The sequence below is a fragment of the Cariama cristata genome, unplaced genomic scaffold (assembly GCF_000690535.1).
Source record: "Cariama cristata isolate BGI_N322 unplaced genomic scaffold, ASM69053v1 scaffold11200, whole genome shotgun sequence".
NCBI classification, from domain to species: Eukaryota; Metazoa; Chordata; class Aves; order Cariamiformes; family Cariamidae; genus Cariama; species Cariama cristata.
Window position 1 is genome coordinate 21,954 of NW_009592968.1, and position 27,782 is coordinate 49,735.

The following is a 27,782-nucleotide window of genomic DNA, read 5'->3' on the forward strand; positions in this document are numbered from 1 at the left end:
AAAGTAAAATTTTGAAGTCAGGTGTGTTTTCCCTGAAGGGACAGTAACATTTCCTACTGAGTTTCAAAGGTTTGTGTCTGAATAACAGTACCTGTTTCAGCCTTGAGGGCCGTTAGAAATCGAATGAACTTGTTTAACTATGGAGGTTTTGGGCTGACCGAAAAAAAATTTGTCATGTTGATTATCTTTGCTTTCTATTACTTGCAGGGGAACGTGACCTTTTCTTGCTCAGAACCACAAATTGTTCCTATCACCTTTGTCAGCACCAGTCGAAGCTACTTGCTACTACCTGGGACTCCTCAAATTGACGGTTTGTCAGTCAGCTTCCAGTTTCGAACATGGAATAAAGATGGCTTACTTATGTTCACCGAATTGTCTGAAAATTCAGGACCTCTCTTGATTTACCTCCATGGTGGGAGATTGACACTACTTATTCAGAAAGAGACAGAGAACCCAGTAGAAATCAGTGAAGGTACTTAATTTTTGTTTACTCTCACCTGTCTCCCTTTAAAATACAAAGGTTCAACCGCACAGGATGAAAGGATAGTGAAATAAGGTGCCACCCAATCTTCCTTTCTCTTTTCAAATTTTCTATTGCTTTCCAATAGTAGAACCACTCTGGGCAGCTTGAGGTAAATCTAAGCGTGGGAAGTTGGCATCTTGAGATCTCCAGACTCAAACTACCTGACAATTAGCTCAGGCTCTTAAGAACACATTAGCTATGTGTTCTTAAACAGTCACGCTAAATTTTCTTCAGCCAGGTCACATGAAGACCTTCCTGTTTCCTGTCCTCAGATTATGCTGAAGTCAGCTGGGAGCCAGCTCAGCCACTGCATGATTCCCCATCACAAGTTAAGACAGCCTCAGAGCTGATTTTCTTCCTCTGACTGTAGCTTTACTCTCTGCCTTTATGCTACACTCGGAAGAGAATCTAACCATGAGCTTCCTCTCCTCACACTCCCTCATTGGCCTCCTTAACCAGTTTGCAAGTTGCTTTGTGCAGTGCAGCTGGTGGAATGCAAGAGGGTGAAATGGAGTTGCCTCTCTGACTTAAAATTCAGGGGAAATTGCTTGTAAACACTTACCAGGACAGCTATGCATTAGCTCCCAGAGACAACAGGGAAACAATTTCAGACTGTACGACAGAGGCAGAACCAGAGTGACCCAGCTGCCACCCCAGTGTGACCTATATAAGCCATGCTGGCATCCCAAACAGAAATGCTCTTAGCCCAGAACCTCTGCATATCCCTTGCTGCTATGCAGCCATGCTGAATGGGAGACTGGGAGATTAATTTTCTGTGTAGGTTGAATACCCAGTTTCCAAAGGTGGATCAGTAATAGACTGATGGAACTCAGATGGAACTAAATAATAATAATAATAGTATTTTCTAAAAGAGCAGCTGTTTAAAAACATGTAATATTAAAATATTCCTAGTAGAGTCTAAAAGAGGGCAGATGTGTCTATTAAAAGAAGCAGAGATAAAATCTGACAGAATTGTCAAAGCAGAGCTGTTCTGTATGCATGTTTCATTCCTGTTTATAGTAGAAAATGAGGCATCCCTGCACCTATCCTTATTCATGTAGGTTGCTACAGCCTTAGCTTGCTGCAGTTGAATGCTGAAAACTGAGTTTCCAGCCTCTATTGCAGTCCTAATTAAATTGTTGACAAAGCTGAGACAGTGTCAATATTTGGTTGGGTGTATTTGTTTTTATGTAGTTCTGAAATCATGAACCTGAGCCCAGCCTTTCGTGCTATCCAAAACATTGCTAAACTGCCTACTTACACATGGAAAATATGCAGAAATTGCAAGTGCCATGTTCTGCAGATGTCAGGTACTCACAATAAACTCATGCTTGCTCAAGAATGGACCTATTTTTGCCCCAAATAGGACCTATTTTGTTTTGGCATATTTTCAAACTTCAACAACATATTTCCTTCAAAATGGACTTGTTCCAGTTGAAAAATCATCCATTTTTTTCTGGGAAACCAGCCTCTTATTCTATGAAAATTGTGCATGCGTTAACAGCCATTACTGCGGGAAATTGTCTCATTTTCAAATTCATAATGAAATGGCTTTTCATACACGTAACACCCACAATTTTTTTATTTTGTTTTGAACTGTTCTCACACCTCTTTGTGTCACTAAGTGCTCATTTGTTTCTTCTGAAAGCTACATTAGTGAAAAATATTCTGTTAGGGAGGGGAGTAAATGCTAGTTGTCTGTGCCTGATCTCAGTGACTCCAGCCTGACAGTGGCGTATTTTGAACTGTAATTAGGTTACTTTTGATCTGCACCACTGTGTGTGAGCTCAGAAGCTTGCCCACTGATTTTAACAGCTGTCAGAATAGAGGATGTGGAGTTTCTTTGTAGCTGTGTGATGCTGTTTCAAAAAGCCATGAGATGCAACACTGGTTTTCCGAATAAGGAGAGCTTACTTCCCACTTTGCACAAGCATCTAGAAGAGAAAGAGGCTACCCAGTACCATAATCTCTCATGTACCTGTGTAGGTTCCTGATCAGAGCAGCAGTGCCAGCTCTCACAAGACCCATGTCAAAATCCAATGTAGAAAGGCTTCCATACATCCATCAAGACGACTGTGTGCTAACTTAGTGCTGAAGGGTTTTAAGAAACACAAATCCTACTGATTCCTAGTGGAGTTTGTCCAGTTTCATACTGGAGCCTGAGACAGGGCATGACCATCTCATTGAATCTAATCCTTTGCAATCCCAGGTGTGTGTTTAGTATCAGAAGCTCACTAGAGATCTGCACACTCCCGTGAGCTCTAAGCTTTTCCCAACAGACTGAAGATAAGACATAAACACCCACAAAATGGTAATAATGTGGTACCAGAAAGGTGAAGGGCCTGGCTAGCTTGATGAGTGCCTACAGTATCAGAAGCGGGTTAGATTAAAATGTGAGATGACCCACTTAAATACTTTCAAAAAGCTTTCCCTTCCTTGGGTCTTTTCTTCTATGCCAGTTTGTTTCCAGAGGTAATGAGTTCTTTTCAGCTGCCAGTTCTCCCTTTTTGGGGGGTCAGCTGCACATTTGTGGTCACAAATTAGAAGCAAAAGGATGTTTGAAGAACACACTTGTCTCCTGCACCTCTTTTTTCACTCTTTCTACTTGTTTTTTTTGCCAGGCACCAATCTCCACGATGGGCTTTGGCATTCTGTTAACATCAATGCCAGAAGACATCGCATTACCCTGACACTGGATAGCAATGCTGCTACTGCTAGCCATGCCACCACTGTCTCAAGGATCTACTCTGGGAACAGCTACTATTTTGGAGGTAGATTTTTTCAGACAGATGCAGGACTGGTTTTCATGATGCAGATCCTCAGGTGTTCACCATTGAGGTCTCCCCAGGTGCACTCTGTTTGCTGCAGTGCATACAGCACTGTAGGAAGATTGAAGGGTCTTGGTCAACCCTGACAGAGACAGAATGAGCAGAATTGCGAACACAGCTGTATAAGTGAACTACTGGTAGTGGTAACCAATGGGTACCTACATCTAGCTGACCAAACATCCAAAAGCTACATAGCTGTATTAGCCACAAGTGTTTTTTCTAGTTAAAAAGCCTGAGGATCATTAGTGGTATTATTATTAATATCCCTGTAGATACCACTGTCCTGATCAGGCTCAATGACTTTAGACTTCAGAGCTTTATTGACATATGGCTTAGATCTACAAAGGTAGTTAGGTACTGTGCTCTCATGGAAATGAATGTAGGTTTAGCGCAATTTTGAAAATGGAAAGAACAGTCTTGAAAAATACTACCTTCTGCTTTTTGGAGTGGAAGCATTAATTTAGATAAAGGGAATGTCATCAACTATCTTTTTATCTAACATATTTCTGTGTAGTGCTTACCGTAGTGAGGCTCTGATCTCAATGAACTCTCTCGATACAGCACTAAGTGGGGATGCATAGGAGGCTTTGAATCTCAGAGAGGGCCAAATACTGAGGAAGCTCAGATAGGAATGGTTTTCCTGCTTGCTATCCACAGGATTTCATCCTTTTAATCTGTGCATTGCCTCAGCAGCAGAATTTAACCCATAATGATTTTACAATTTGCACAGATTTTTTTATGGGGGTCAGTTGCTATCAACTGTAGAGTTTAAAGAAGATGCAAAAAAACCCCCCATATTTTGAGAAGGATTTATACCATAGCACAAGGAATGAAAACACTTGGAATAATGAGCTTCCAAGTTCTTGCATCAGGAAATTCCAACAGAAATAGATGAACATTCCAATATTCTTCTCTGCCTCTTCTCTTTTTCCCACAGGATGCCCTGACAATTTCACCGATTCCCAGTGTTTAAATCCCATTACTGCTTTTCAAGGCTGTATGAGGCTCATCTTTATTGATAACCAGCCCAAGGACCTAATTTTAGTTCAGCAAGGCTCCCTGGGGAATTTTAGTGATTTACAGATTGATCTGTGTGGCATCAAAGACAGGTAATTATTGTTTCTTCTTTCTTGTATTTGTTATTTTTTTCATCCTAGTGGTTTATAAATACAGGTTGCATTAAGTGAAAATTCTACTCTGCCAACATTACGGATATTAGGCATAATAGAGCTACTAATAGAAAATATTACAACAAAGATAGGAGGACTGGGGGGGAAATGGTTTCAATTACATGAGACTCTCTTCACATTGACTTGTAGGAAATAGAGTATGCAAATTCAATCAAACTACAGATTGGTGAAAGGATTAAATTTTATGCATAAACAGCATTTGATTGCTTTCAAGTTTTAGAGGGAAATGGAAGAGAAGGAAAAATTATTTGATTCATCAGAACATGTCATCCCCTTAATATATATGCTGGTTTTGCTTAAGTAGATCATTTACAATTTTTCTTGTTAGCCATTACAGCATGGTATGTTTATAATGAAGATATAGTAGACGTCATGCGACATACTACACGTTCGGTAAGGACAATGTAACGATGAAATGTCTGTGTCTACCAGAGACACATTTCAGTTTAAATACTCATCTGAGTTCCTCCTAAGCTGAAACCTCACAGGAAACCCAGGTTTTCTCATAAAGAGTAGAGAGGAAATAAGCAACCAATTTTTTTTTTTTTTTTTTTTAAGTATTTCATAATTTCTCCTTTGCTTCCTATGGATTTTTTCTGTCTAAATATTTTGGAATTATTTCTGTAAATGCATACTTTGAAGTTAGTATGTGGAATAATAGGCTGTGATTTTGTGTTTTTTAAATCTAGCTGAGTTCTGAAAAATGGAAATGGAATTGCTGGAAATTTCATGTGCTTCAGATAGTTGAGAGAGTAACAAGGATATTTTGGAAATGCGTTAGGAGCTTAAGTGTTTAACGTATTTTTTTCAGATATGTTGCTTAGGGAGCTGAAGGCTGATCTCCATTATTGCTTACTGTAGGAGGGATCAGCCTACTGGAGCTGCAATCTTTTGAAACGCGGGCAAAACCTCTGTTATGCGAGAGCTTTGTGCTCAACTTCCTATGTTCATGTTTGTTAACTTATACAGAAAAAGTACTGACTCTGCTAATCAAACCTGTTTCCATGTTTAATGATGACTGAATTCAGAGGGGTATGAATTTCACACTTGGTGTGCCTAAAATGGTAGACAGAATTGGTAAGATGCAGCTGTTTTAACCAAAGGAAGTAAAATGTGAACTTTCCTGAGAATTAAAAGAAAGTAAGTATTTTACTGTTTTCTTGGAAAAACGGGTTCTTTATGATCAAGTGGACCATTCAAAAGCAACTTGAATATTTTTGTATTGAAACAGAAGAGAACTCTTCTGTTACAATGCAGAGGTGCTGTGAGGTGTCTCCAGTGCCTTCATTGTCACCAAATCCAGGCTACAATGTAAATCTGTGGTACTATTGCAAGTGTCTTCCTCATCTTCAGTATCCCAAGGATGACAAGCATCAGTTTGTGATCATACTATACAATTATTTCGGGCAAGGGTCCAGACTTAATAAGAATGGTGGTGCTTTACATAATAATTGCCTTGAATATATCACACACGTAAACAAAAGTTATACATGATCTAGCAAAGATCAAAGCAGTCTTTTCCAATGCAGTTCTCTGAAGAGCCTTAAATTTATGTGCCTGTACAATACAATCTAGATAGATCGATAGTAGATATGATCTATAGTAGTTATGATCATATAGTAGATGTGATCTACCTAGGTCATATGGTAGATATGATCACAAAACCAAGGTGGATTTAAAAAAGGAAAAGAAAGATTTGATTTACAGTTGACAAAAGTGATTCTCTTATGGCTGGATTTGGTGTATCAGTGGAGGTGCCCTGAAGGGCAATAGAGAAGACTGCAGTGTGGGAAAGTGTTGGGCTGAAGTTCAGAAATTCCTCTCATCACAGAAGGGCATGAGCCTCACTGGCACCATGGAGATTGCAGCTTTCTTGTTCAGTGAAACACCCAGCGCTCTCTCCCTGTCTGGTAACTCCAATAACTGTATTGAAGCTGTTTTGCAGGGAAAAAGTAAGGATATTTTTTTCTGTCCAAATCATATTACACATTTTACGTATCTGAGATACAATCTTGAGAAAAGTTAAATTTACAGAACTGATTTCAGGAAGTTACAAAAGTTGTTCAGGGATTCGCAGGGTGAAGTACTGCTGGTGCAGTACTGAAGTCAAGAGTGGTCATAGCAGCAAAGGACAGTTGGAAAGAGGGATGAAATTCAAAGAAAATAAATAAGGAAAATGCAGACAAGAGACAAATCCTTTGTGTTATTTTGCCAACACAATTGATCCTAAGCCAGTGGATGAGCTGGGGAAAGACTGAATAAGATATTCATGGAGTGTGTTCCTCCTAACCATTTTTGAGTATTTCAGGTTCTGCAAGCCTATATTGTAGCATAGTTGGCTATACCAAAGTATACATGGAAAGTTTGGGAGGACAGGAGATTTGAATTCAAATCTAAAGACTGTATTGCTGTCTAGTCTACATGGTGTACCCTTGAGTATGTTTTCAAATCTTGTTCAAATTGGTTCATTGCACAAAATGTCTAACACTTCCAGTCACTGTAATTCAACTAGTCACTGTAGTTCGACTTGTGTTCTGTATCCTAGCAGCTCCAGACTATAGGAAAGTTGGGGTCTGGCTCCAGCTGTGCAGTATCCAGCTGCTCATTCTCTCTCTATCAGGGGTGTTAAAACTCTGTAAAATCATCTTCTCCAAGAAATGTGATCTCTCCTTTCTTAAGATTTATTGCTGTGTGCACTGTAAAGCATGTGTTTTTGCAATTTTAACACGTGGGAATGGTGTAGCTTAATTAACATGTAAATGGGACATTTGTCTTAGTTATCTAAGCAAAAAACCTCTTCTAAGGAATATGCCTCTATTTAGAAAGCAGTTTATTTGTTACAGTCTTGTAGGCCAAGATCATTCAGACCTGGGCTCTGAAAGCAGTGGTTAGGCAGCTCACTGCAACTTGTGCATGCTCTTAAAAAGAGAATTAATGACTTTGTTTTGAAAGATGATAAACTGGGGCTACTGTTGATGCCAGCAGTATGTTTTTGAGAGAGAATCTAGCTTTGTAAGCATATTATACACACCCCCCTCCCCGGCCTTCGCACACTCAGGGATTCCTCGTATAAAGTGATGAGCCTCCATTGGTTTAAATGGAGCCATCTGAGGGACTAAGTCTTAATATCTCATCATCTCTCATTTCTAGTATTTGAACTATATGTGTGGTTAAGTGAACTTGGCATGAATGTTTTCTGTCTCCCTGTATTTATTATTTCCATTCTTTGATAACTATTTCTCAGGAAATAAATGCCATGTGACTAGCTGAGCTATCAGAGAGTACACACAAAATGAGCATATCCATAGAAATATGCAGAGTTTTGCCTTCTTACTGTTTGGTGGCTGGGGAGACAGTGCCAAATGAAAATGGTTTTGGAGACACAGTGAACTGGACTCTATTGCCAACCCTGCTTTGAGCAGGAGGCTTTTGCTAGGGACCTCCAGAGACTCCTTGCAGCCTCAGCAGTCCTCTGAACAAGGCCACCCAGTAGCTGCTCTGGTCCTGGCTGAGTGGGTAGTTCAGGATGTATCTGCAAGAGCTGGAATTAGCAGATAACACACAGAAAACTCATGTCTTCTGTGCTTTCAGTAGGACGTTAAGATGTTGTACAGTCTGGAGTTGAACACAGCAATATGGACTGTCCCGATGATGGAAGAAGGCTAGTTAGCACCATCTCTGATTAAAAGATTGCTTGTTTCTAGCCCTCAGCTGCAGTGTCAGCATCACTGGTGTTCCTACTGTTGCATATCAAGTTGTCTCTGATTTGCCATCCCCTTGTATGGTACCTACGTGTTGTCCTTAGGTGACACATGCTGTGCAAGGAGAGGAATCCCTGATGTATTCATATCAGAGTTATGTCTGCTCCACAAGCTCTGCAAAGTAGTACTGTATTCCCTTCTTCACCTCCTTCAAGAGAAAACTGCTCCTGCAAACTGTTCCCAATGCCTTGTGGAAAAGGAAAAGGAAGCAATTTTTCTTGTAACAATGCGTGTGTAGGATTCTTGGCATTATCCCCACTGCCTGACTACTGTTAATCCAACTTCTTTTTTTTCTTTTGTTCATAGTATGTATATTTGCTGTGTTTGTCCAAATACACAGATTGCTCAGTCTTTTCTGAGGATGTTGCAAAGTGTGGAGCTTACACTGCTCCTGTTATGAAGTGTTAGACGTCATAGCTGCTTGCAATGCATTTACCCACATTCCAATGAGAGGTAAAGAAAAAATGAGACAATACCCTGCTAAGCCATACAGGTCTGCTCCATATTTAAAAGGAAGTGGATTTCATTTTATCTCTCTTTGTTGTTGTCTTTTCAGCATTTCTGCTTGGTTAGGAGTGCCGGTGCACATTAGGGGTTGTTTGCTTTACACTGAATTAATAAGTCAGAAAATAGTTTCTTACAACATGCTGGCCTTTCCCCCCTGTGGCATGGTAGAGAGCAGAAAGTAACAAGGCAGACTTGTCTGGAAGGCCAGGTGCCATGAAGTCCTTGAATTCAGAGACTTTTTGTTGGGGAGGAAAAGAGGTATCTTTGAGTATCTATGCAGTCTTTTGCAGCAGTACATGTACTATGTTGACCATCTCTGACTCAAAGCCACCTGGCATAGGCCCAAACAAATAAATGCAGACTCTCTTTGAATTTATTTTCAGTTCAGAGCGATATAGATTAAGTTCATGGCTACAGGGACCGTACAGCCCTCACTCCTGGTGTTTTGCACTGTAAGTGTTTTTTGGGAAGGGAGGCATCTTCTGGGGGTGACATATTAAGCCTAAAAGCTCCCAAGGGAAAGCCTAAGCAGTAAGAAGGTCTAATGAGAAGAGAATAATGCTTTCTGTCTTTGGCCCTTAATCTGTAGGGAGGACGTTGGTGTCAAGGGATGGGGAGATGGCAAGCTGCATAAAAAATTCGTTTACGTCTCATAGATGCTGTAAGTCAGAAGGGATTCACTCCCTTCTCTTGAGCTCCACTAAGTCTCTAGATTTAAGTATATGACCAGGATCCCTGTCCTTCACCTGCAGGTAGTGTGTTAGGGGCTTTACAGATACAAACAGGAAAGATTTTCCTAAGTACTTCTGGTTTAGAGGGGGAAAAAAAAAACCCAAAAAAACCAAAACAACAAAAAACAAGCACAACAGGATGTCCTCCTTGGTATTTTACAGTGTTTGCAAAGACGACTTGACCCTGTCAAACAGTCTCTTGGAAATGGGTTAGGGGTGTGGTTACAGAAACTTGTCACTCAGCAGGGTAAGAAATGACAGCTGCATCTAGTGCAGTGGCAAACTGGACAGTGTGGCTGGCTCAGAGCTCTTCTTTCAGTCTTTTTAACACTGATGAAAGGCACAAGGCTACTGTCCCCAGGGATACCAGTGCTTCCTTCACTGGCTAGCACAGGCTTAAGTCTTCTTGTGCCTTCTCAAACTGAAAAACCCTAACCTGTTTCTTCAGAAGAGTGGTAACGAAAGTATTGGTTTCTCTAGTGCTAATAATGATTCTCTAACCTGAGGTTTATTCGGAGCTGTGATGGACCATAAACTCGGATCATTTGCTATTTTCATCATGCAACATATTCTTGACTTAGAAGGAAAACAAGTTTGCTGACATGCCCCTGTTCTAAGCAGGACCCTTGAGCCATAGCATTGATACCAAAATGCCAAGCTCTTAGCATCTGCAGCCTTTGTTTTGAAATTTGAAGTAACTGCCACTCTGCAAATCTTGAAATACAAAATAGAGCTAGTGAGCAAAACAGGTGGGTAAATGTGTCTGAGTGAGGAGCAGCAGGGGGATGAGCAAACCCTGTGGAGTAAACACTAGCCAGAGTTGCCACTTGGTGTTTAGCTGTCCTAGGTTCACTAGCAGTCATACTTCTAAATTTCTATCCTCTATAAACCTATTCAGAGCCCAGACTGTTCTTGAATGTCCCTGCCTATATGAAAAGACACAAAATAGTTCTAGAAAACTTCTGCAAAGAAAGATTGATACAGTTCTGGTTCTTTAACCGGAAGAGATTGCTGAGGGGAGGCAGCATAATGGTCTTCATGTGCTCAAAGGCTGCTGCAGTGCAGAGGGGAATAATCATCTTTTCTGACCAGGATGTATAGGAAAGCAGCCATGGCATAGACTGCCTGAGGAGACTGTCAAATTTCTGTCACTGGAAGGCTTTACGAATAGGTTAGATGAGATGCTGTTTCTGTGAGAAGTAGCAAACACCGGTATGGGTGATCCTGTGCAATTCTGTTGCATTTGCTCAGACTTCTCCTCCAACTGGAACAGCTGTGTCTTGTTCTTGCTTTAGAGGTGCTGAAATGTCAGCAACAATAACACTGCTATAAGAGAAAAACAAACAAACAAGCAAAAAACAACACGTGGGAAATATCTTTCAGGAATTCGACTCAGGATTTCTTGCACCTGTGAGAAAGCTCATTGCGTACACATATCTCTCAGACATTCTAAGGCACTGCTGTGGCAGGGAGTAGGGCCTATGTAGCCCATAGGTATGGTTTGCTGGTTTTTTTTTAAACAGAGATGTATATGTTAAATTTGGAGTGTAAGGAAAAGGGAGAGAAGGAGCAACACTTTCTAGTCATTTGTCACTTCCCTGATTTGCTTCTTGCTTCTAAAAATGCATGATTCATTTTTACAACTGTAGGAATAAAGCTCTGTGATTTCAGAATTTATTGCCCTATTTTTTCATGGGATTTCTTCTTTGCAAATTTCATGATGTCTAGAATGATAGTTCAGCTCAGATTGTGTATTGGTTTTGATGAACAGTAACTTGATTCCCTTCTACTTGGCTCTCTGTTTTCACAAGATCCTGTGACTTCTTGGAGTTGAGGTATCTGTCCCTCTTTCAGATGTGGTCAAAATGAGGGTGAGAAGTTTGTAAGCTGTTATGAGGAGCTGGGGACTGAGGCACTGGATAACTATGGGATCATCTTACTCAGTAAATCAAACTAACAGCTGCGTGTTGATCCCTTCCCAACCTCCATTTCAATTGCTAAAAGATGAAACGCAAATCCAGTGGGATGTATTCACTGACCCCAACCTTGGCCTCACCAGCCCTTTCCAAGAAGTATGTCCTCTCTGAGCCACTCAGAGGTGGTGCTGTGTGCAGCTCTGACTATAAGAGCTCTGTCATTCAGGCCTCATGGCTGTTTCTAAAACTGACACTGTTCTTTTGTGTGCCACAAACTGTTCTGTACAAGGAGAGATTAAATAGGCTAGGACTCTTCAGCTTGGAGAAGAGAGAGCTAGGCAAGGTTGTGCAATGAGGAGCAGCATGAAGGATGTGAATATTAAACAAGAATTTGCTGTTTCTCACAAATTCAAATCTTACACAGCATCAAATTGGATGTTGTTGGATGCTGTAGAGGTCAAATATAAAGGGAAAAGCCAGTAAGGCGTACGTGAATCCATAAACCACAAATTGCTGGAAGTTCACAAAGTGTTCAGTGGGATGATCTTAAACTTATTTCATCAGCATCTTTGCTGTGACACTGTCAGAGTAAGGAAATTGGAGGAGAGGCACTGTTGATCTGAAGCGAAGCCTGGAGGGAGGTGATAATCTTAGGACTAAGAAACCCAAGTTCCTTACTTAATAATTTACTTACATACTTACATAATTTTCATTGTGGGCAGCTCTTTATACCTCTGTTGTTCAAAATCAGAATATATTTTGTCATAGCTGTGCTAATCTCAAAATACATTGGAATCTGACTGTGAATTTTGCTAAGTACTAGTATTTTCTGCACTGCATTTTCTCTTCCCAGGTGGCACACTGGGGGTGTGGGTCTGTCTGTGTGTGGGCAAACAATAGAAGGCATAGCCTTGGGGAAATTCAGGCAGCCTCTCATTTAAAAATAAATGAAATGGGTAGGAAAACAAATATGCAGATGCTGAGAATTTGGCTACATTCTTGAGAAGCTCTGGGATTTCCCATTCAGCAATTAGCTGGAATGCCAGATTTTGGGACTAGAAATAGTAGCTTCAGTCCTGAAGCTGAGTTGGTTGTTCGCTGTGGTTGGCATCCTGTTCAGAGAATAAATGCAGGAATGTGAGCTCAAGAGATAATGCAGCTCAAGAGTTGCCATGGATATTAGGAAAACATGCCAGAAAATCATTAAACCTTGGTCCAGAAACATTGTGGATTTCCAGCCCTTCATCATACAGCACAGATGCTCCCTTTGGGCTGAGCAAGGCTGTCTGCTCCTAAAGCAGATGGACCCCTTGGAATACAGCAGCAAGGGCTGCGGTGTTGCCTGCAGCCTGAAGGCATGGGTTGATTAATCCCATCCACTTCTTGCATGCAGTGAGACAAACTGCTTTGCAGCATTAGTCACAGAGAAGAAAATTCCATTTGCAGGAGTTCTTACACTTTGTGTGCACACAAAGAGGTAAGATCTGGTGTGGTTTCCCCTGCCAGCTCCTCCAATCTCTGTAAAGAGAAGTGCTTAGGAGGCATTACAGTTGGAATAGCTTGCACCAAACAGCTGTCTTAAGGGGAAAACTGACTTGTCATCTCTCATGGAAATAGTTTCCTTTGCCACTCAAGACAAACGGTTGCTTCCACCAGCCTTTTGAGGCACATCCTTAGATGTGTTACATCGTCTTAAGACACAACCTTAAAGATGATGTTGGTTACATTAATGCTTTTGAACTCCTCAACCCTCATCACAAAGGATGTGGTATTTAGGTTGGCCAGTGACAGAAAACTCGACTAAGGACCCTGAAATTTCATGGGATTCTGCTGTTCCTCCCAGGGCTGAAATAACTTGAAACCGTTGACTTTTTGGTAGCAAAGTTTACCTGGACAGAGGTAGGTCTAAGGCATATGGAAAAGCACAGTGTTGTACACCCATTGTTATATTGTCAGAAGTTCTATACATTCTTTGTGCTTGAGTATACGAGACTAGGTAGTCTTGGGATTAAGAAGGCCATTTATGTGTTGAACCTGCCATTATTCATAGATGAACTATGAGGGTAGTCAGAGCCTGCTTTCCTTTAGGCTCAGATTTGCATGAATGCATAGATAAATGCATGCATTGCTCTCCCTGTCTACAACTGCTAGGGTACTTTAATCTGATTGTTGCAGTTTGTGTTGATTTTGTGCTGATGAAGCATTGACTGGGTTGTCCTATTTTTACTTGGCTGGCACCCTGCCCTCACTGTAGCAAATACTGACAGTACTTGTCAAGGACAACACTGGGAACTTCAGTTCCCTTAAGTGACCCAGGGGAGGGGGAAGGGAAAAAAAAAAAGATTCACATTGAATCCACCTTGGCAGACGGATCAATCGCGCATCTTGCAGGACATCCTGGGAATTCCAGAGATCTACAATGATGAACACAAACCTGACCTCAGATATTTTCTTATGAATCCTGGCAGTGTTTCATCTCAGTGGCATCAGTGGGCAGACACAAGCACACAGTGATGTTGCCATCCTTATTAAACCAAGATTTATCCTCATATTCCAATTCTCCTAGCAAATACAAGTGGAGAGAGCGGCATGTGGTGTACATAATAATCACTGCGATGGGATTGGTGTTAGCAGCTTACCTCATTAGGGAGAAGCATACTGAGTTGATTCATGAGTTTACTTCCATGTACTACTCAAGTTACAGAGCACAAATAGTGTCCTTAGTCCCTATCCTTTTATCCCTACCCATGTTTTATCTGTGAAAATTCTTCATAACATTTTCTAAATAAATTATCTTAAAGTGTTCTTTTTTCTTGCTAAATAGAGCTGACCTTTTAAATCCTGCTTTATGCCTGTTTCCTTTGTAGATTCCATTAGATTTTACTATCAGTTTTTACTTGTAAGAAATCATAATAATTTTTGACTTTTTCTTTTAGTACTGAACTTAACATTGCTTCATGTGTTGTACTGTCAAAATGGGCCTTTGGGAAATTAATTACTATTGCAGGTGAAGGGTGTTAGGATAAATCTGATGAAAGCACAGTCTCTTTTTGCATTTCCCAAATCTCTTCTAAGATTTAATGTATGCCCTGCAGCAGAAGCCAAACTTTATACGATCCCTTCCCCCCAAAGTTGGCCATGCAAAAGAGAAAATATCCTGGCTAATTATGCCCAGTGAGTTTTAATTTTGTTTATTACAGTCCCAGGCTGGGATTGAAAAAGCAAACACTTAGTATTGTATTCAGCCCCACATAAATACCTGCAGTGCATTGCAGAAAGAATAATAATTAAAAAAAACCCAACCACCAAACACGATTTGGCATCCATTCTTTTCATTCTCTCTACTATTCCTATTTTCAGTATTTAATGTCTCCTCTGCAGAAATGACGATTTATAGTCTAGATTATTTTCTTTTTGCAGGAAATCCTCTTATGTTTTCTCTTACTGGTTTTATAGCAACGAGTTGGAGGTTTTTAGATCACGCTCCTTGATTTTTGGTGGTGATCAAAGCTGGGATGTGTTGAAGATGTAAGAGGGGATGCCACCTGTCCTTTTATAAAAAAATTTATGATTTTGGGTAGATCACAAAGTAGACTTGAATATTGCCCGCTTATATCTCTATCATCAGCAAAAACAAAGCATTTAAACTGCATGCCTTCAGATGCTGGAATACCTGGATCTTTTTCTATAATTGTTCAATTAAATGCTGCGTACAGGAGAGGCTATCCTGTCTAGTTATAAGGATCTGACGGTCCAGGTTATAGTTCTTCTGATCTTTTGGGTCACCTTAAAAGGATTACTTCATTGCTGTGAGTGACTATTTTCCTCCTCACCTTTTTTCTTTGTCGCCTGTTTCAAATACAGGTTCCAGTCAACATGTTTACAAATAGCATAGGGCACACTGAAGCTTCTTGTCTCCTTTCAGTTTCTATTTTAACTAAGGAAATTGTGGACAAATTTTCAAAAACTTTCCCTTTCTCATGCTTGTGTTGGTATTTTGTAAAACACTGACAATTTGCTTTCTGTTTGTCTAGCAAAAATTACAATATTTTTAGAAATATATCTTTCTTTTTCATCAAATTGTCCTTACAGAATTTATCTTTTTCCTGTTTCTCTGTACTAATAACAAAACAAAATACTTGGATTAATAATGTGGTAATGGAAGGGGGGAAATATCTTAAATCCAAACTATGTTACGTGGCAGGGAAGGAAAAGGTGGAAAAGGTATCTTAATCCTCTGTAAAGATCAATATACAGTGGAAAAAAATAGTATTAGAAATGGAGGAATACATGACAATCTGTGAAAGTTGAACAACTTGGGTCCCTCCCAAAAGCATGCACTGACATCACAAATTAGACATGCTAACTAATGTAGTTAAACAATTGCAGGTAGCTAATTTTGGAGTGTGAATCTCGGAAGCTCCCTGAATACCACCCAAGTTTCAAGCTGGAAGGGCAGGATGCACAAAAACTGAGCAAGATTTAAAAAATCCAAACCCACAAACACCCAGACCCTGGGTGTCAGAGTTAAAATCCCTGCAGTTCTGAAAGACCATCGCCCCATCTTCTCATATCTAGTCTAATGTTTAAACTTAGCTGGATAATGCAGGTAATGACAGAGCTTCTCTCTCTGATCGCTTAAGGGCTGACTGACAATGAAGTGTATTAAAACCGTTTAGAAGAATTCCTTACTCTTGGACTTGTGTATGAGCTTTGGACTGTCAGATGTGCTTGGTATGTGGTAGTTATAAAACAAGAATATGTCTGTACAAAACAGTCTCTGTAAAAATAGGCAGTCACAGTGGAAGATGGTAGCTCTGAAGAGGGGGGAGTTTTCTGTCCTTTGTGGTTCTTTAATGTGAATGAAAGGGAATGCTCAGATTATTTGGACAATGCCATAAGTTGGTTTTGCCTGCCCTGCCTTAATTTTAAGGCTTTTTATTTTTGCTGACTCTGTTCCATACATACAAGACCAGCTGCATAAAACAACAATTCAGGCACATGAAGGGTGCACTGGTCTGTAGAAATATGGTGTTTCAGAGCAAAATAAAGACAGATTCATCAGATTCATCTGCTGCACTCGCATCACTGCATCTGAATTGGAGATGGATAGTATTTTAATTTAGTCTTGTTCTTTTCCAGACAAGTTTGTTTATTTTCACATGAAGCAAGAAAATGGTGCTGAATTCAAATCTCATTTACCGAATGCCACTGCAGAGTAACTAAGAGCAAGGCTGATCTGGTCCTTTAAAAAGTATTTAGTAAAAGTGGTAAGGGTTAACTACAGAACTGGTTTGAGCAGGGTGAACTCCTTCCTATAACTGCAATGACTTGTACATGTGGAAAAATGCTGGAGTTGGAGATAGTTAGCTTTTGTCTTTGATGCAGAATGGAGGGACTTCCACTAGTGCTGAAGAGGGGATTTGCCCTGAATGAGACCCCTGTGGAGAAAGAAGGCAGTTTTAAGGTTCGTAGGGGGCTACTTAAGTGGCTTTTGGATTCCAACTTGAGTGTGGAATTGAGTTTTTGGGGCGACCTGAATAGACTTCACCCCTATTGCTATTCCTTAGAGTCAAAATTCATAGGATGTGCACCCCACAGTAAATTAAAGGCCAACTGCAGGGATGCATGTAGGATATAATATTCTGTCCTTGTTTGTTTGATTTTTGCAGATGGCTTTTCTGCTTTTGCTTTGTAAAATGATGAATTCTAAATGAAACAGCTGTCTGTACAGGATGGTTTATTTGTTTCCCTTTTTTTCATTTTCAAATTTATTTATATAAAATCCTTTCTGCTGATGCCAAGATGAACTGTCAGCACATTTACCTCTATTAAAAATGTAGGTGTTCTAACAACAAAGCAATCAAACCTTAAAAAAAATGCCTTTTATCTAAGGCATAGATAACAGGCTCTTTTCCCTTCATTCGTGCCAATCCCAGCACAACCTCCTCCCACAGTTCTGTCCCAGCCACATGCCTGAGGGCAGTTGGCATCAGTGTTCAGATCTTCTAAATGTTGGTCTCACAGTGGTACGCAAATGCAGAGTCTGAGAACCAAGGTGGCCAACAATGGAAATAATTATATATTTTAAAAGTTTAGTCATCAAGTTTTGCAAATCTCAGAAAGAAGAAAAACTTAGCTTTGTGACAAATTAATAAAATGACAAAATGCCTTTATTTTTCTTTAGATTCTTTTTACATCTCTTCAGTGTGATAGAGTAAATGATTTCCAGCATGGAAAATAAAATTGTCTTTGTTGACAGTACTCGTGTTCTGTTTGTACTCCATGACTTCTCATAACATAACAAATTTAAGGAAGAAAATGTAGATAGTTTAAAAAAGAAAACAACTAAAGTATGTCACAACACTTTCTAAAAAGTTGTTGTTCAGTTTTCTAAAGTTGCAAGAGGAAGGAGAAGTTGGGAGACGTGGTGATGAGGAGGGAATGTGTGCTGAGGAAAACCAAAGGCCTGGAGAGTGTTAACTCTTTTGCAGCCTGTCTCGTTTTTACTCGCTGTTTCTCTCTCTCTCCCTCTGGTTCTGCTAATTCTGTTTTCTCCCCTTAGTTAAAGAGACCTAGCCCGTTATTTTGCCACAAACGCACATCCAGGGGAAAATAAAAGTGAGGTGTGCTCCTGTGGTGCTTTCTAATGCTCACTGATCTTCATTTGTTTTACCCTTGGTAAATCCCCAAAGTTGTTACATGTTGTCTGTGCAGTAACATTGGTGGATTTCTCTTCAAAACACTTGTCTGGTCTCCCCTTGAACCCATTTCTTGTATCCAAAATAACCTTTGGCAAGGAATTTCACGAATTTGTGGCTTAGCAGAGCAGGGCCAAAATCCATGCTGTTGCAATTGGCCTCAATCTATTGAATTTAGTGGAAAGATGCCATTTTACCAAAGCAAAGTATAGACTGTTATGGTAACACCATGTTTCATCATACATGCCTGCCTACTATATGAAGTCATCCCTGTTAATGTTATATTTTGTTAATTATACATGAAATAGCTGCAGCCCATAAACGGGAAAACACACTGAAATAAAATGAATTTGAGATAATATTTAGGAAAATGTTTTCCTGATAAAAAAACTTCTAAAATTCATGTCTTTTCTTGTTAGGGGATTGTGGAGTTCTAGGGACTTAGTGATTGTCTCACAATATTGACAGTCTTAATACTGAGGGTGTGTGGTCTGTTTTTCTTTCTCATAGTTCTCTTTTCTTCCTCTTTATTTAGGAAGAACAGAGAGTGGTGCAGGCAGGATGTGTTGTGCTGACTGTAACAAAATCTGATGGGTGCCTCTTAAAAGTACTGGGTTTATTTCCAGTCAAGTGTAACATCAAATGTGTAGAACTCCTTCAGCCTTCCCACTCAAATAATTTTGTCATTGTTATTTCTTCATCATGCCTATCAAAGGGCCAAATTGTGCCCTCTAATGTCTATGTGGTTAGTCCTTTGAATTCAAAGGGAGCACACATACACTTTTGAGGGTGAATGCTTTTGTGCAGGCTCTGCACATTGCTTGCTTAGATGGCTAAGCTGTGTGTTTTTCAGCTTGGCCAAAGGAGGGAAAATTTTATTTCCTACATTCATTTTTTTATAAGATTCATTCACCATGATATATTCTATTAATTAATCTGGAACCTGGAAGATCAGAGTCCCTTGTCTGTCACAAACTGTCTTTGGCAAATCATTAAATTTCAAAGTGTCCCATTTATGATACTCATAAAAACTGAGTTGATTTGTTTATTTGTTTCAATTGCAAATATGTCAAGGGCTGCCTGCTGCAGATTTTTTTTCTATGAAACCTTCTGTGATACCGCTGCGGTTTTTGCTAAAATGTCTCAATTCTACTAGAATGCAAATATTAATTTATATTTTAAATTATATGTATTTAAATCCTTCAATGTGAGGATCCAGGACAGTTAGTGAATGGAACAACCTGTGATTAATTTTGATCATAGCTATTTCTTAATTTTGAGTTCTCTGATAATTAGGATAAATTTTGCTTCTAATGAAGACACAACTGCTCAGCTAGAATGGAATTATGGTAATTATTAGAGTTGCAAAGAAATTTGTTTCATAAGCTCTTAGAAGGGTTAGTTATCTGACCAAAAACAAGATCAATGTGATTGGTGATAATTAAAGCAAATAGACTAAGGAATAAAAAAGGTTTAATTCTGAATTTATGAATATCATTAAAAGCTTACATGGCTAGTTCGACTTGCATTTTTGCATTGCTGGGGGAAGAAAAAGTATCTGCATTTGTAAGACAAGTAGAAATGAGAAGTGACTTTCAACTTTGTAAAGCCTTTAAAAGGAAACTGTTTTAAGGGAATAAATGTAGCTAAGCCTCTGATACAGGCCTTTGGCAAACCACAAATGACTATTAATTAGCTCTACTACATTGGGTTAATTAATAAAAGGTAGCTTAAAATAGGCAGAAAGCCTATTTGTTCATTACACTGATGATATGAATTATGATAATAACACACTACTGTTCTTTTTACCTCTCCAAAGATCTTTATTGACATTAGAGATTTCTTGTTGCGAGGACCCCTGTGATGTGAATATAACTACTGCTGTTGTATAGGTGACATAAATGAATGTTTATCACCAAATAGCAGCTAGAAGTAAAGGCAATATGCTGAGGGCAAGGACGAGCACGACCAAAGCACAAATCTGAGCAAATCTGCTCTTACAGGCAAATTTCATATATATCACTATAGCGCTGTTGAACCACTGTGCTTCTCCTGCAACCTCTGGGACGAAGCTGTTGGGGAGTTACTGGTTCAAGGGAACTGGCACAGTCCTGCAGAGCGTAGCTGGGTGCAGATCACGGACCAGGCAGTCCTATCTGTGCCATCCTGTAGGCTGCTGTTACTTTCTTCATCATCGACCCAAAACCTCTAAACCTGTCTTCACCATTGACAGGAGCAGTTGTAATGGCAGAGGGGCTGGCTGGGCTGTCACTGTACCAGCAGGGTGTTAGGCTCTGTTAGATGATTTCCCAGCATACCATTAAAAACCAAAGCCTCATCCCTTCTCAGACTTCCTGCCTTGTAAAGATGGTGCAAACCCAACAGTTTTGGCCATCGCCTTTATTTCTTTCTTGTTTTAGGAACAACGTTTTCTCCACAGCACTGAAAACAGCTCCCTGGTGAGCTGGAAAACCAGGCATGCATTTCCCATTCTCTTTCCTCATTTTGTATTTGAGCCCGATGATTAACAGAAGCCATAACAACAATTTTTATAAGACCGATATATCTTATAATTGTTTTAACAGATGTTACAGATAGTTATAAATAACATACTTTATTCTTGAATTCCTTATGTCTCTAATATTTGAATAATAAATAATGACCGTAATAAATGAGGAAGCATTAATAAAAATGAATTAATCTTTCATATTAATTTTTTTATATGATCTTTATAATTTTATGTATGATGATATAAATAGTGATCAAGTAAACCTGAGCTCTGGAACAAATCTCAGACTCACATTTATATAGACAAGTATACGTGTATACGCATGTACTTGCCTACAGCATATTGAAGACGAGGAAATGAAAACATTTCCTAAGGATGAGATGAGCTACTATAAAATCATGTCTTCAGCTAGTACAAACCTAGGTACCATCAGTAACTTTACCACTAACACCACTAAAAGATCTGGGCAATAAAAAGGATTTTGGAGCTCAATTTACACCAAAGCAAACCCTAATGGAGTGCTGGTGTGTAAGAGAGAAATCAGTTGCCCATTTTCTATCCACCCACCCATCACAATTGAATCGGTGGTATAAACAAGTTACTCATTTTTCAAAAGTCAGAGTGTAAAAAATATTATCTAATATATGGTAAGAGAAGGAAAACAAGGAAAGAAAAGGCAAACAGAACAAACTCTCTTTCCATTTAGGCTGGTGTTACTCCATTGCACTGCCTGCATTTACACCAGTGTTATTCAGATCAGCATCCACTTCTTGTCCTGGAGATTGAATTTATCTCCCACAGCTTTTGTTTCTGTTCACTTCCCAAGCTGCATGCTGTTTCTTCTTTTAATGATTTGCTTCACAATACTACTTTAGAGGCATACTAACTAAAATGAGAGAGAGTACGGAACTCATACTTAAAGCATATTTTCCCCCTCATTTCTGAGATTTTCATTCTGGTTTTGTTACCACAAATGTAACTGAGCCTAATTTTGGTAACAGTGATGCTTGTTTAATCAGAGAAAGGGGGATTCTCCTTTGAAACAAGATTTCAATAACATTTTCACCTGTTACTCATCTTTCTCTGTGCTCGGAAAGTTTGTCACACTTTAATTGCTAACAAGTGGAGGACAAGTGGAATGTTTTTATTGAGAGTGATTTTTACTTACTTGCTGGGTACAATTATATTTTGTTGTTTTCAGTGCTTGTATTTAAAGGAATAAGTAATTATTTCAGGTGCTCTACAGTGATTCAGCCCTAGGAAACTTGCCTGAATGAGGACGTGAGAGTTTTATAATTATTTTTTTCCAGCATGTTATTTTTACAGAAATGTTTATAATTAATTGCTTTTTTTAAAAACTGTCTCCAATTAGATGTTTACCCAACTACTGTGAACATGGAGGAAAATGCTCTCAGTCCTGGGCCACCTTTTACTGCAATTGTAATGATACAGGCTACATGGGAGCTACCTGTCATAACTGTAAGTAAACCCACACGTACAGTGTTTTCTACTACACCTGCTATGTTAAGATGCACATAAGCCAGAGAGGAGGTTTTTTAGAGGTCATATCATATTATAGGATGTAGCATGTCCTGACATAGTTCTAATAGGTCAGGAATTGGGCTGGGAATCCAGCTGGGCCACAGGAACCCATTTGTAGCAAATATTTTGGAGACAAATATTTTGGAGAAAACAAAACCAGATTATTTTAACCATTTTTCCACATTTTTTTCACATGTTATACATTGATTTGGAGAATCTTAAATTCATTTATGTGACATATATCATAGACATATTGGTCATTAGACATTTAGTTTCATTTAGCTGGGTCGAGCTGGGTGTTTGAGGCTGTACATCAACTTCGGCACCATGGGCTTCTTTGTTTCTAGATTATCCGAAAGTTGATGTTGCAAGAAGCTGGTTCTCTAGAGTTTATAATTTTGGAGTTTTGCTGAACTGTTATTTGCTGCTATTAGCAAGGATACAGTACCTGAAACAGTGACAGTACATGAAGCATTCAGCTACTGAAATCCACAGCAAAAGGAGTATTAAGGTGTTTTAAAGGTTTAAAAAAAAATCAAATCAAACAGGAGAGGGACAGCATGCTGGGAATTCTAATAAAAATTGAGAGAGAAAGGGGAAGCCAAAATAAAGCCTGTTCATATGACTGACTAAAAGGGAAAACAGAAAACAAAAGTAAACTTCCTGTTCTATCACTGGAAATAAAGAGGAAAAAAAGAGTGAGTAAGAATAGCAATTCCAGGAATACAACTATAACCACTCCAGGTGTTTGATGAGCACTCAGACCGAGATTGGCGAGAGATGCATCTTTTTTCCCTGTTAAGCTAAAAAGCAGAAGAGAAGAAAAGGTACTTAGTGGTTTGAAGCTGAGGATATTGGCAACTGTACTGTAATTCTGGAGACTTTAATGGTTTGCTAATTAATGATGAAATCATTTGTGGTGTGGGGTCTGCAGCTGATGGGAGAGGTTGTTGAGAGGTCTATTCATAGATTCGTCACCTGAACTCTACATTGTAAGCACAAAGGAAGCTAATGGTTTGGTGCAGAAATCATGCTTTACTATGCCAAGCTGGATGAAGGATGGGAAGAAAAATGCTGAGTTTATAGTTTTGAAAAGAGGGATTACTTTTTGTCCAATGTTTTTGTCATTCCAAAAGGCATTACCCTTCTTCAAAAGCTCCAAACCCAACCTCCAGTAATGCAGTGATTGAGGCCATAGCAGATTATTTACACCATCTGATGCTCGATACAAAACTAGATGGCCAAATTGGTTGGTGAGAAGGGAGATGCTCCTTGGGGAAGGAAGAAGCCTGTCGCTATTGACCATCGAAGGTGATTAGGGATGCTAACCTCTAGGCTACATCTGCACTATCATCTTAGCTCAGGGCCTGAGGCTCATTATGTCTGTGCCAGCTCAGTGTGGCTTGTGTCCGAAGGAGACCATCTCATTACTGCAGAGGACTGGTTCATGACTCATTTTCCCCATAGACATTTGCATGGAGCTAGGGAAGCCTCACACTTCTTTGAACTCATGTCTGCACTCTCAAAGGCACATATATAGCTGCAGTTATTTAAGGTTCAGTGATGTAAAAACTACTTCAAAAAGTTTCTCAGGAAGGTCTTGTGTTAAGACTTTCCAGCAGATCAAGCTGCACACACATGTGATGTACAGCTATTCAGCTGCTCAGCTTATTTACAACCATATTGTCAACAGCTAATTTGATTCCAGCTAGATTGCGGAGCTAGCTGCCCTGTGATCCAAGCAATGCTGATAAACAGCAACATTAGTCTGGAGAAATGCATTCATGTGCTTGAAATGTGTGATGAAACCATTTCAAAGCTGGTGGGCAAATGCAAACTGTTGATAAGAAACCTGCAGAACAAGAGACATTATCGCTTTCAGCTGATAGTGGTTGACATACAGGAGTACCTTGCAGCAGGTGAATGAAAGCCACGGATCTGATCGCAGCATAACTCCAGAATATCCTCAGTGTACAGGCAACTCTTCCAATCATGTAATTCATTGTAGTTCTATCAAAATAAAACATCTAATTTCTTAAGGTTTGAAACATTATCTCAACAGATTTTCATTTTTACTAGAATACTGAGGCTGACAGGCCTCAAATTGAACTTGCACCACTTTGAAGAGGTTATTTCTTTTATTAATCTACCCTTCAGACCCAAGTCCATGCAACAACAGTGGAAAGATTTAACTGGCAATCTGCTGCAAGTCAAACATAGTGTGAATAGTTTCATTGTCAGCTGGATTTTTTTTCTGTCTGAGTTGCATCACTGTGGTTTTTACCTCTTTTTAGTGTAGTGTTTGTCAATCGCTGGTTGAGCAACGTAAAAAGACCGATTCCTTGATGTGTTTTCAAGAAGAACTGCATCATATGCACCTGCAAACCAGAATCAGTTGATTTACGTTTTATCAGCTTAGACTGGGAGATCTTACCATTTTAAGAACTGAGATTTGAAGATACATTGTCCCTAACTTACTGCCATCATCTGTAAAGTATTGAAATGCATTTTGTGGTTGATACATAAGCAATCTTACTGGTTTCTTCCAAATATTCATGGACCACACTGGATCCCACTATGAGGAACAGCTAACAATACAGACTATCCCTGCTCCAAAGAGTTTGCAGTTTCTGAGAGGAAAAAACATGCTGGTGCAGGTGGTGGAGTGCCAGAAAGTCTTCATGAGCAACACAGGTGACAGTTTCAGTCTACTAGGTACATAATTATTGCTAGACTTTCTTGTAGGCAAAAAGTCATGAGGTAGAGATTAAAAAGAGGAAGAAATTGAATGCTTGCAGGCATGAAGGAGTGACGTGGGAGAAAACAATAATGTGCTTGTTTGAAAAACATAAGGCCATGGCCAGAGGAATTTGACATTTTTGACAGGGCAAATACGAGAGTCATGACAGGTAGGTAGCTTGGAAATATGCCATGAAAAGCAAAGATAAATAGTTTGCATTTGGTGCAACAGAGGGGAGGTAGACAGTGGCGGGGCAGAACAGTAAGTTGATAGTAGACACAGCTGGGACAATGTTTGCATGACCGCGTCAGGTAAGTAGGACAAGATTGTGTCTCATGACTGAAAATGGGTATAGTTGAATTTCAAGACGTGTGGATGAAGCAAAAGTGCACATCTCAAGATACTTATAAAGAACTAGCTAGGTCTAGGCATGGCCTCAATATCATCTTCCTAGAGGCAATCAATTTTCTGCAAACCTCAGGCATCCTTCTGCTCACTCAGAATCCCTTCTGATCCTGAAAGCTCCTAAACCATCGCAGGAGGTGTGGCAGTCTACCTGATCCAGATAAGGGTCTACCACTGAAATGGTGTTAGGGTCATGTCCCATTAAATAGCTATTCTGCGGCAGACAAGTTTCACCCTGAAGTCTCATCTTGTCCTGCTTCTGTTCTCCTCCTCTTCTCTGAACTTAGCTGTAAGTACAAATAAAATAGTGCTAAAACCCAATGGTGTTTTCTGGATTTCAGTAACATATGGGAAGACTCTGGTTTTTAAACAGGTTGTTTCTTTCTTGTATAGCTTGTTGCCTGATGCATAAGTCCATTTCTGTGTTCAGTAACTGCTAATCCTCCTTCACAAGCTGCCATGTGAAATATTATCAATACCTTCCAAGTCTTTTTTTGTTTTCTTTTTTGTTGTTGTTGTTTTTATTTTTTTTCCCCCAATGGGGAAAGAGGATTTGGATTTACCTCTTGTCATTCCAGCTTCCAGTGCAGTCCACATCTTTTTGCTGGCTAGTCACAGCACTGATTAGCAATTTTGTTTTCATCTCTGTACTACCTGTAGCTGTGAAACTCCAAAGCATGTGCTATTGCCTTGCTATCACGAATGCAAGCAGACATGCAGTTTGATGGGAAATGTAGAACTTGTGCTGACTGTCCCCAGGTACCCATTTCATTGCCCTCAGTTTGGAGAAACTAGGAGTCATGGAATAACCCTGTAGGATATTAAGCCAACGGTAGGTAGGTGAGTTACATTTACTCATGTATGAGTATTGTTGTGCCTTAGTTTCTCTACCTCTGTTGGGAATAAGATCCAATTTGCAGGTATATTAGAATGTGTGTGATCTATATCATCTACTGAAATGGTATAGATTCTTTTCTTTGAAACTGCTGTTTGCTTACTGTTGCTTGAGCTGATCTGCAGCTAAGACAGTGCTTTGAGGATACAATCTAATTTTGAGTCTGTAAAATGCATGGTCTTCATTTTTGGTTTATCTTTTAAATGTGCTTCACACAGCTTGCATTTAAACAGGTTGGAAGATTAGCTCAGCTGAAGCCTCTATAATGATAGATACTTTCGCCATTTCGACAGTGTGGTGGGTAACCTACTGACCCCTCAGGTATTGGAGTAGTCTGATATCATCCAGATAGATAGGAGAGGATCCTTTATGTAATCACATGTGTGAACCATAGCAAAATAGATAATAATGCTTGTTTTCTGTTTTCCTCTTTTAGGTAGAAACACTGATGTTAGTATACAGCTTGGGAAAAAGGGCTGGGTGGGATTCAGCTCATCTATTTTTTGTTGTCTGATACTGTCACATTAATCTAAGATAGTGGTCTGCAGAACTTGATTAACCTTACTGTGAGATAGGGTATCCATGGTAAGTTCATGGACCACCTCTGAAACATTCCAGTGTCCGTTGTCTATAGAAGGAGGCCGTCTTAGCTTAGACATGCAGTTTGCAACTGAAGCTAGATCAGAATTATAGGTGGGGAGAGAGAGAGGGAGAAACAGAGGGAGAGGAATTACACATATATATATATTCAAAATATTTTTAATTGAAAGGTCATAGTTTAAAACCTGCATAGTCATCTCTCTCATACTATTAATTCTCCTTGTAATTATCATATGATAGTGAAACCAGTAAACCTGTGTAAAGTGGCCCTGAGATACAGAATGTTACAACTTTATTGCAAGGTAATGATTAGTAATATCCTCTTTCTATGAGTTACCTTAGTTCCTTAGAAAGCCTCATCTTCCCCTTCTGTATTTCTATTATTTTTATATATTATAGTTTTCAGATGGCCTTTAGTCTTGGGTGTACTTTTTTATTCTAAAGAGTGCTGAACATTGATATAAACGATGATGAGAAATATAAAATAATGGTTTTATTCTTCATGTTCTGGGGCTGTCAACATGTCCCAAAGCTTTGCAAGGTGATAATTAACAGAATGTCATTTCATTCTAGATATTTGCCTTGGTGTGTGATCTATCTTGCACATACAGGCGTGTGTCTTATTGGCATAGGTAATTGCTGGAGGAAAGATCTAGCCAATAATGGAAATGCCATATAGTCGTTCATATGACATAAACTTAACGTAACTTCAGGCTTTGAAGATGTATTTTTTAATATTAATATGCTTACTGCATATATCACTTTTGATCTGAAAAGCTTAATATAGCTTCAGCCATATCGTTAGCAGTACTGGAGCTGCATCTTAAAGTGCCAGCCATGGATTTGCTAATTCCCTTGTGTTGCAAGTTAGGGAGATGCATACACAGTTTGCTGGCTGGGCAAATGAGGTTCAGAGAGTTTCAGTCTGCCAGAT

At 39.4% G+C, this 27,782-nt stretch overlaps 1 protein-coding gene across 1 annotated transcript in view; it reads left to right on the forward strand.

The window, feature by feature from the left end:
• The window catches only part of LOC104165363 (contactin-associated protein-like 5), a 70,279-nt gene that overhangs the window by 21,013 nt on the left and 21,484 nt on the right, over nt 1-27,782 (forward strand). Inside the window, exons 4-7 of the mRNA XM_009704998.1 lie at nt 208-472; nt 3,145-3,294; nt 4,289-4,460; nt 22,039-22,145. Of these exons, the coding sequence (XP_009703300.1) occupies nt 208-472; nt 3,145-3,294; nt 4,289-4,460; nt 22,039-22,145 (694 nt within the window). The remainder of the gene's footprint in view (nt 1-207; nt 473-3,144; nt 3,295-4,288; nt 4,461-22,038; nt 22,146-27,782) is intronic.